We start from the raw sequence: 9,862 nt of genomic DNA, 5'->3' as shown, positions 1-9,862 counted from the left end.
TGAAAGTAAAACTACAGTGAGAAAATAAGGTGACTTTTAGTCGATGTAAAAAATAGTTATATCAAAAATTATTACTGTGATGCAGACAAATACTGTAATTGCCACTAGTTGTCCATGTATTCTTGTACGTTCAGGAAGTTCTTGATAAACTAACTCCATGATCCTTAGATCAAGTAAATGAAGAAACTTACCTTCAAACAAAGATGAACATAAGACCTTCTTAGAGCTTGCAACTGCTGCTTGTCTGGGGCTAGCAGAGCTCATGTTTCTGAACGTCTTCTCTACAAGTAGCATTGATAGACATCTTTGAGGGGCGGGAAGGCATTGCTAAAACAGCTTTATATAGCTAATATATGATTTCAAATATCTTAGGACATTTAGATTTTTTTGAAGCCTAGGCATATATTAAAAGAAAACAGATAAAACTTCAGAAATCTAGGTTTTGAAGAAGTTTTGAGCTATTCTGAAACAAGGGCAAATCCTTCCAAATAGGATGTATCTGATACAGAAGGGCAGGGGGAATAGGAACTGGTCTCGTTTTCCATAGCCCGGTATGAAGGAGGTCTAACACCACTAGCATCAAACTTACGATTGCACAATGCGTCAACATCATCGTGAAGTACAGCATCACAACCAGTGTCTGTGCCTACTCTAAGTGTCTGGCCTGTATCGGATATCTGCCAAATTTTGGGTATTGATGGTAACTTATGAGTGAACTCACAACAGTATGGCTGGGAAGATTTATAGTGAAAAGTTTCCAAGTCTACATCATCATCGCTACTGGACCCAGTGTCGTCTTCGTCCTCGGTGTCTTCGCTCGTGCTGAAAATACACAGCATGGTATTACTTTAACGTGCAATAATTCCCATAGCCATTTAGTTAACTAATCATGGAGCCTTAAGTTTTTTCAAATACTCGTTCTAAAGCCAGGTTCATCAGTTCTGAAACTCCTCTAATATCAAACTAATACTATTGTCCATAGTCCTTTGCACATGATTTCCTTTGGACTCTAAAGTAATAGCTAAGTTGTAATTTGGTCAACAGAAAAGCAAGCTATCCTTTTTCTGTTCGTTCAGAAGAGCAAATAATTTGATTTATTTAAACATAAGCTGAGAGGTTTAATCTCTTGGAAAGCCCCTTGCTGTGTGAGCTTCCCTTCTGCTGTTCTAGCCTAATTATCTCCTTTTAATACTTCTGTTCCTTCCCCTACCTCTGAGGCCTCTTTTCTGTTAGAACTTTGTGCCTCAGGAAAACTTGTAACTGCCTTGTATCCCATCTAGATTAATTATCCTTACTGTATGAGCCACCTTCAGAATTGAGAGCAATCTATTTTTAAAAGCTTATGTATGCAGTAGCTCTCACAAGAAGAGATTATTTTTCCTGAAGTTTAATTTTAAAAGCCATAATCATTAACCACTGTCAATAGTTAGACTGATTAAGAAACAGGTAAGCTTTTTACATGGTTGTAGCAAGACCTCCATCTTGGTATTATCAGCTACTTGTAATTGTCTAGATCTTTGGCTATTGCAAATCAACATGGCCCCTTTGCTATTATTGCCAGCCAGACTTTTTGTGCTCAGTGTGGAGGCAGGAAGGGCCATATTTAAAATTAATGTTGGTCCTGACCCTGTCTTCACTCTAACTAGAAAAGTAAACTTTTCTTTTGGTATTTGTTAATTTCAAATCACAGTTTTCTATTTCAGAAAAGTAAATGAAAGTAAATCTTTAGACTAACATTTTATCCTAAAATGTAAAAGCTATTACACTATTTCTTGTTTCTTGCTAGAATAATATGCAAGGTGTGAAATTCTAGTTATGTACAGTACTTATTTCTTACTCTGCTGTCATCACAGGAAGCTTTACTTCAGGAATTAATTCAACTGCACTTTGCCAGTGTTGAGGTACTTCAACAAAATCTCTGTAAACTCTGATTTGTAGAGTAGTTCCTATAGGAATATTGTGCAGGAGTTGCCTAAGCTCTCGCAGAGTCCATCCTAAAACATTAGCATGTCCAATTTTTATTAGAACATCACCTGTCAAGGAAGAAAATGGACAGCAATCAGTTTAAGAGACTTTTTCAATTTTTTAATGTTTGTGTTACAAAATATGTAGTCTTAACCACTATACTTTCACATTTTTATGTAAAAGCATGTGTTTAGCAGCTCTTCAACTGGATGCAATTTTTTTTTTTTTTCTATTCTAATGAAAGTTTTTTAGCTCTGTTAAGAACTAATGTTTTCACAACACTAAGGAAAGCTGCAGTTCACTTGTTTAGTTTGGGATTTTTTCTGAGTGAACACGCTAAACTTTAGATTGCCTATTCAGTACTACCCTCCATTTTTGTGGTTTTTTTTAGGCAAGATAAAGGTACAATGGTGAATGCTCTGATCAGGACCACTACTTGGGACCAGACAGACTCCAGCAAGGTTGAGCTGAGGTTACATAGCTGCACTCCAAACAGTTCTGCTGGCATCTTTCCACTGCTCCCCTGTACCTTTTCACAGCTGGAATACCCTGTCTATACATATCTGCTGCCTACCCTTGTATGTCACCTTGCTGTTTACGTGTTGGTATGGAGCCAAGCATACCCCTTCCTCCACAGCGGCTAAGTTTACCTAGGTGGACGCTGGAGAATCTGTGTAACAGCTGTGTCACTTTGTGTTTTTCTGGGCCCCTGGATGTTTCCAGGGCTTGACTCTCCTTGGTGGCTGATGCCTGTCCCTCCACTCTGAAAACCAACGTGTGGTCCCATTGCAAGACAATATGTCAAGCGAGGCTGGGGAGAAGTAGGAGGTGCCCACAAGAGCTGGTGCAGAATCTAACTGAGGAGTTCCAGCAGAAAGCGGTGGTGATGGTTTTTGTGTGTGTTTGTTTTAAGGGATATGGCTGCAAATAATTTCAAATTACCTGCTGCCAGTGGAAAGCACTGAGCTGCAGTTTTGCAAAAAGCAGTACTCCATCCAAGAACAACAGAGTACAGAAGCCCCAGCACCTGTAGATACCATGGGGTATAAACAAGATGGGCTTCGAGGGGTTGGAGGGAGTTGCAATTACTGTGTAAACCTGTAATTTTGGACATTGCAAAAGGCAAGCAGAATCAATCTGCATCAGACTATACAGCTCTATCAGCAGCCTGGCAGAAACAGTTGCACAGAGGACCAGTATCGGTAAACATTACATACTGAACTGCAACAGAACAGCATACGGGATTTAAACAAGCTGTACAGCTGTCTGCTGCCATATTAGGCAGAGCAAGGAGCCTCTCTCCATCTGCTCAATTTTCTTCTTAACCCTTTTGGGTTAAAAATGCCTGTAGCAAAAATTTACAGGCTTTAAAACTGTTTACCTGAACTACTGACTACCATTTTTTCATTCACTTTTTCCACTAACTACTCCTACTCCATCATCATCACACCCTCTATCCACTCTAGCTTATCACAAGATACTGGTTCTACTGGGGTGTAAACAAGAAGTTCTAGAACAAGTACCAGGGTAGCAGATACCAAAAAAGCAACAGAAAACATTTTACCAACAGTTTTACGTAAGTTCTCAGTCTCAAACAGAAAGATAAATCACCGAAATTATGTGTTTCAAAATGCATAGACATAAATGCACTCATGCTTTAAAATATCTGCAAGACGCTCTCAGCTTTTAATAGATTCCTTTAGAATCTGTTTTTTCTGCCCATACTGTCCTGATAATACTGTTGTGGCGAGTCAAAGCCATCTCTGAACTGCAGACGTGGATAATTTTGCTTCTCTGCTCCAGCATCTAGAGTCTGAACCACCCAGCCTTTCAGTTCACCTATCAGTTTTGTGGTTGATAGCCTTTAGTGGCCACTGAAGATTTATGTGGAGATAACCTCTTGCACTATGAAGGTATTTTGAGGAAACACACATCCTAAGCAGCCCTGTTTCTTCTTGCTGGCATGGAGAATAGGGCATGCATACATACATATGAGTTTGGTGAGTCTAACTGTAGGATTTTAACACATTAGTGCCTCCCACTACCTCTGCTAATTTCGACCTCCTCACCGTTAAAGTCAGCAGGATGGCACAAGCTCTTTCAAGCTATAAGCAGTAATAAAATTGTTCTTTTAGGTTCCAGTTTGAAATTACATATAATACTCATCTTAATTAACTAAAAAAATAAGTCCATAAAGATAAAACTTAATTCACTGGAAAAAACCCTCCTAAGCAGTGCATTCGTGCATCATATTTTTCTTAAGCCCCATGCTCTGTACATTGGTATTAATGCCAAAATAAGTGTGCTGCCCGTGGTATCATTAAGAGACAGGGCTTCTACAAAATACTATCTTTTCTGCAAAATTTTACAGCTTTGGTCATAGATACAAAGTTTTTTTAAGTTCACTCTAAACATGAACTGAACAAATTCAGCTGTTTGCTTTTTGTGTGTGTGTGGAATGTGCTGAGTTAGATCCAGGTGCTCCATGAATGATGCTCAAATTGTTCATTTTGGCTCCAAAAACTAAGATCAGCTGCAAAGGGACAACGTTTGTTATCAGTCCTCAACCCCCTTTAAACTGTTCAATACTTGCTGCAGTAAATCAAACATATCATGTGCCATAAATAATTTGACTCCTTGTTCTTGTAGGTTTTATTAAAATGCTTTTGGAGCTGGCCTTTTTCAAGTTATTGCAAATAGAACTACTTAGTTTCAGTGATTAATATTCTGTATTTTTTACCTTATAGATGTAAAAAAGCCCCAAACAAACCAACAGTATCATATATATGCTTTTGTATACCATAGGGCGTTTTTTAGGGAATAGATGAAAGCTATCAGCTCCTACGATGATAATAATAATAACAATAAAGTACTTAATTCAAATCCAAATCAAATTCTATTTTATGCTCAGGAGTTTTCCACTGATTTTTATATTCGAATCAGAGGTGTAAAGCCTTTTCTAAAAAGAGGTTAAGAACTCCACTCAATGGTTTTTATCTCATCAAACAAGTAGATCTTTCTTCCTAGTACTTAGAATTCTAATTCTCTCTGAAAGGTGTGAGAAGAAAGGACTGCCCAAACTATAAAGGCAATGCTGGGGAAATAGTTCTAATTTAAAGATATGCATTTTCACTGTACAGCCAGTAAATTTCTAAATTACTTCATTACGGTCAAGTCTTAGCTTCATAGATTTCTGTGTTAGAGACAATTTAATACTTGGTAATAACATAGCACACTATCGTCCCCAAACTGTAGTTCATGAGTCTAATGTAATTGGTCTAGGGACCCATGTGAAGCAGTCAAATTTACAAAGCTTTCAATTACAAGCTTAATATAGGTGTCTGATGTTCCACAAGAAACTTTAATAACTAGTAATAGTCTGTTAGTACTAATATGGCACATTTCAGGTTTAAAGCATTTAGCAAACGAACACCTGCAAGGATTGTTAGAGCACAGAGATTAGTCCATTGCTACTTTGTAACTATTCTGTATAATAAAGAGAAAGAAAAAGCAGACAATAAGGCAAATTAATTTCAAGCCTTCAGGAAGTTTTGTGTTACTTGTAGAGTGAAATTACTTGAACAATAATGGACTGAACAAAGAATGATATTATTCAAGTTTAGTTGCTATATAAATGTAATAGTCAAACTATTTTTGGACAAACCTGCTGATGAATAGGAGATCTGTTTTTGCTGGAGAACAAGATATAGACTTAAATCTTGATCCGATTATGAAACAGTCACCCATATCAGCTATTTTAAGATCACAGGTATTTCATTACAGTGGAATGTTGGCACTGAGCTTTATATAGTTTGTGCTGGTTTCTTTTCTCCATAATTTTAAACTGAGTTTCTTTTGATCTGTGTAAGTGTAAATAAATCAGAGATGGGCTCAAAGCATAAATGCAGAACAAGAATATTTTCAGTGCTATTAAATTTGAATATCACTGTTGATTCTTTTTTACCTGGTTTCAGCTTTCCATTGTTAGCTGCAGAGCTTTTCTCAACAAGGCTTGTTATCTGGAGATATGGCCCATTCTGTATGATTATGAGACCCAATCCTTGTTCACCCATCCTAATATTTGCCTTCAATGCTGCAATCAGTGTGTGCTGAGAGATGTTTTCCAGTGCTGGCAACTGCCCTTTGAAAAGTGAGAGTAAAATTTTACTAGTTGAAAGTGTGATATCATTCTTTAGTAAAAGGTTTAAGGAGTCATTTGAGCAGGTGCTGTACCCGTTCTTAATTGTCCAAACAGTTAAGTCCCTCACCCTTAATTGCTTCTCTAGATAGGCATTGCCTGCTGAGTTGCTGCCAAAAAGCCGTAATAGCAATACTTATAAAAAGTTAGTGTACCCCATAAACTAGCTTTCTGCAAATAAATATACTGCAAGTAGTTTTTACTTAGAAACTTATTTCTTAAAAAGTCACACATTTTACCAAGAGAAAAAGGAATTCTGCTGTTACTTAAGTATTCATTACTAGTGGCGATATATTCAGGAAAGGTAGAGAACAGGGTACAGAATAACAGAACAGAGGAGCTGTCAGCTGTTAAGGACTTCCAGAAAAGATTGAATTCCTATAAAAAATGGATTTTTCAAATCGATATTTATAAAGGAGATTAATTTCTAAATTTCCAGCAGATTGGTTCCATACCCTCTGCTGACATGAGGGAAGGGACTGTACTTGCCATATTTAGCACTTACAGAAATAAAATACTCTTGAGCATCCGCTATCCATTAAAACGGACAATACAAGTAATACAATATGAATGACATTATCCCAGTGTCTCCACCAAGAAACATAATAGGGTAATAAAGAAATCCTCCATCTCTCAAGCCTGTTCTCCTCATCGAGAGCCAGGAAAAGTTAAGACTGTCACACAAGTGCTTGAGACTCCTATAGCAAACTGTATTCTGTTAAAAATGACTTTTTTTGTCTCTGTTTTAAGATCTAATCTCTAAATGTAACTTCTGACAGTAGAGTAGCAATAACTTAACTCTTGAGACCGTATCCAGTGGTCTGGAATCACTTAATGAAAATTCCTACCACTTTACCCCTCTTTAAAATACAGAAACTTGGTCATCTTCCTAATGGCTTCAGTAAAGCTTTGGATCAGGCTCTAAATGACAGCACAGAATGTCTATAAAAGAATTAAGATTGAAAGTACAGAAATGTGAACATTTGACTTGTCAGTTTGGCTGCTGAACTGAAAAACAGAGAAGGAAGCAGGAATGGTTTGAATATTTTGTTTCTTCTCAATGAAAAATGCAGGATTTTTTTGTTGCTGAGTAGAATACTACATTTCATTTGGATGAAATACTTAATTTTCATGGTCATGCAAGAAAAGCAAAGGAAGACTCACTCTGGAACACACTTCCATCTGTTGATAATCCTGAGAGGTTGAATGTCTGAGCTGCTACTGTTTTTCCAGCTCAGGAATTTAGGCAAAGCGGAACAGTATCAGTAGAACAGATTGAAACCTTTCCTATGGTGTTCTTGGTCACTTTTCAACGTGTGTTTCAATCTTTTTCAGCCAGAAGAGGGAACTGAATCCTAGTTTCCTGCTTCCAGAATGAGTACTTAACTCCCAGGCCAATAAATGTAAACAGATGATAAGAAGTAAGGCTACTTTATATTATTTTCTAGCCAAAATTATTCAGCAAATTCCATTAAAATTCATGAGCAGTTGTAGGTCATCAAATGATCAGCAGTGAAACAAAAAACAAAGAATGCTAATAATAAATCTAGCTAAATTTAATTAGAAGCCAGAATCCTGATTTTAAGCATCTTCTTATTGCATGAAGTTATCTTGCTGGACATGAGAGCCTTAAGACCATGAAAGCTGTGACTAATCCAAAGCCTTCAAAACATTTTGGAGGAATGCTAACATTCACACTTTTAGATGAGACTCTTGTCTTTTTACTATACCTGATATCAGTCTATATAGTCTCCAAGGAAGGTGGATTTTCAATTTGTTCTGTGCTACAGAAAGTTTAGACACTTGACAGAACTTACATTACAATTCCCCTGACACTGTCCTGATTTTCTCCAAGTTCACCCTTCAATTCTGCAGTTTCTGCAGGCAGCAGCATAGGATCTCATCCAATCCTCTTCTGCTGAAGAAATGTCCTTTTCCTATTGTCATCTGCCTACAATTCCGTTCCAAACACTCAACCTCAAGAGCAGGAATGCCTCTTGATACTAAGAAAATTTGGGGCACTGGGGGCTCTGTGAAAAAAAATAAACTGACTGGTAGCAGAAGGACTTAAAAAGTTTGAGATACTGAAAGACAGGACTGTAAGAGTAGTTCTGGGGCAGAAGTGAGGAAATGGAAATGAACAGAGGAAGAAATGACCAAAAGAGATGGAAACTCACTCTTAGTTTCATCCCCAGCTGCTGGTGAAGACTGTGTATGTTCCATCGAGTCCAGATGAAGAGCTTTTTCTATGGAGCCAAAACTCCTAGGCAGGTGTGTCCTAGGTGAGCACCTTGGAAATGTGCTACTGCTCCATGATGGCCTGTAGAGGAAGAGTCTACAAGCAAGTGAGGAGGTGACAACGCCCAGCAACTGCTCGGAATGCTGGGGCAGGTGGGTTCTGAGTTGCCCCAGCACCACACAAGTAATGCGGGCATAGGGAAGTCTGGCGTTGGGCAGAATCTAGTGCATTGTTTCAGTCCAAGAGGAGTAATTCGATTTAGGCTGCCTGTCTGTCAATCCCGCAGCTCTGCCTGAGGCCCCAAAGCTTTCTGGAGAACCTATAGCTGGTGGTGTCCTCCCACACGGCATCCTTAGGCATGTACTCATCTCCTAATAAACCTGAGAAAGATTAAATAACTGACCACACAGCCTGCAGGGTATGAAGACTGGATTCTGTCACTATTTCTGACTTCATATTTGCCTGCATAGCAAAAGCCAATGAAAACCATATCTTCCCTTTGTATACCCTCTCCATCCCTCCTTCCTTTATTCCTTTTGCCACGAAGCTGACTTATTTGGAGACAAGCTCATTTTGAGGCAGACTTCTACATAATGCTTGTATTAAAAGCTACTTAAATACCACTTAAAGCCAATTTATAGGATAGTTGCAGATGATTCTTGGAAATAACTTATTTTCAAGGCTGCTAGATTCCCACTTAGTGCAATATAATTTTTAAATCTTTTAAATAAAAAATCAATTGCCCCATTTCTTCCACACACCAATTGTTCCCTGTTTAAAGGGAGTAATTTGAGCTGTTTTTCATCAAAAGTTTTACTATTTTCTCCAACCTTAAAATCTGTCAAGAATAGGCGATTTCAATAGAATCTAAGTACAGCTCTTGTCCTCCAAATAATAAGTACTACTGATTGCTGTTGAACACTTTAAGATTACTTTACTAATATCTCCATTTTGTTTGTATAGTCTCCCATCTACATAAAAGACTTACATAAAAATAAACAGCACAGACAATTACCCACTTGGCTTCCCGATATGTTCTGTATAGACCACTTATGCTGCTCTGGAAAAAACAGGTGGGTGTTCACTGTTAGAAGGAAAAAAACATATGTAAGGTATTAGATGTTTTTCAAGTACCTGTAGATGTGGGGGCTGCTAGACTAATTTAGTTCAGCATTCCCATGCCAGAATGACAGTATCGATAGCACAGTTACTGTGTCCAAAACCGGGCTGGTTTCCCCCATTTGGTGCATTGTTCATTTATTGGCTACAGATTCCCCTACGCTTCAATATAGCTGAATCGGTGGAAAAGCATGTCATTAAAAATCACTGTATTTGCTTGAGATTTCCAGTCAAGATTAATTAGGTTTTCTTCCAAACACACAGCACAGACAGCAACGCAATGTAGCGCTTTTGTGGTGCTCCACAGTCGTGTAACATCTGGAGGAACCTCCATGAATCTG

General features: G+C 38.0%; 1 protein-coding gene across 5 annotated transcripts; it reads right to left on the bottom strand.

The window, feature by feature from the left end:
• Positions 1 to 17: 17 nt before the first annotated feature.
• Positions 18 to 9,619, bottom strand: PDZD9 (PDZ domain containing 9). Of its 5 annotated transcripts, none has more exons than XM_030001645.1 (5): positions 9,391 to 9,619; positions 8,341 to 8,498; positions 5,930 to 6,106; positions 1,838 to 2,033; positions 18 to 822 (listed from the first exon to the last, which is right to left on the bottom strand). In XM_030001645.1, exons 2-5 carry the CDS (start codon positions 8,384 to 8,386, stop codon positions 459 to 461), a joined length of 783 nt encoding a protein of 260 aa, XP_029857505.1. In that variant the 5' UTR covers positions 8,387 to 8,498; positions 9,391 to 9,619; the 3' UTR covers positions 18 to 458. The 5 variants fall into 5 exon arrangements, with proteins under 5 accessions (XP_029857505.1, XP_029857502.1, XP_029857507.1 ...); XM_030001642.1 differs by having other exon boundaries at positions 8,341 to 8,483; XM_030001647.1 differs by having other exon boundaries at positions 5,930 to 6,101; positions 8,341 to 8,483.
• Between the last annotated feature and the right edge of the window lie 243 nt (positions 9,620 to 9,862).

This window comes from Aquila chrysaetos, chromosome 25 (genome assembly GCF_900496995.4).
Source record: "Aquila chrysaetos chrysaetos chromosome 25, bAquChr1.4, whole genome shotgun sequence".
Classification (NCBI taxonomy): domain Eukaryota; kingdom Metazoa; phylum Chordata; class Aves; order Accipitriformes; family Accipitridae; genus Aquila; species Aquila chrysaetos.
Note: the sequence above shows the minus strand (reverse complement) of the source record. Positions and strands in the feature narration are given on the sequence as shown.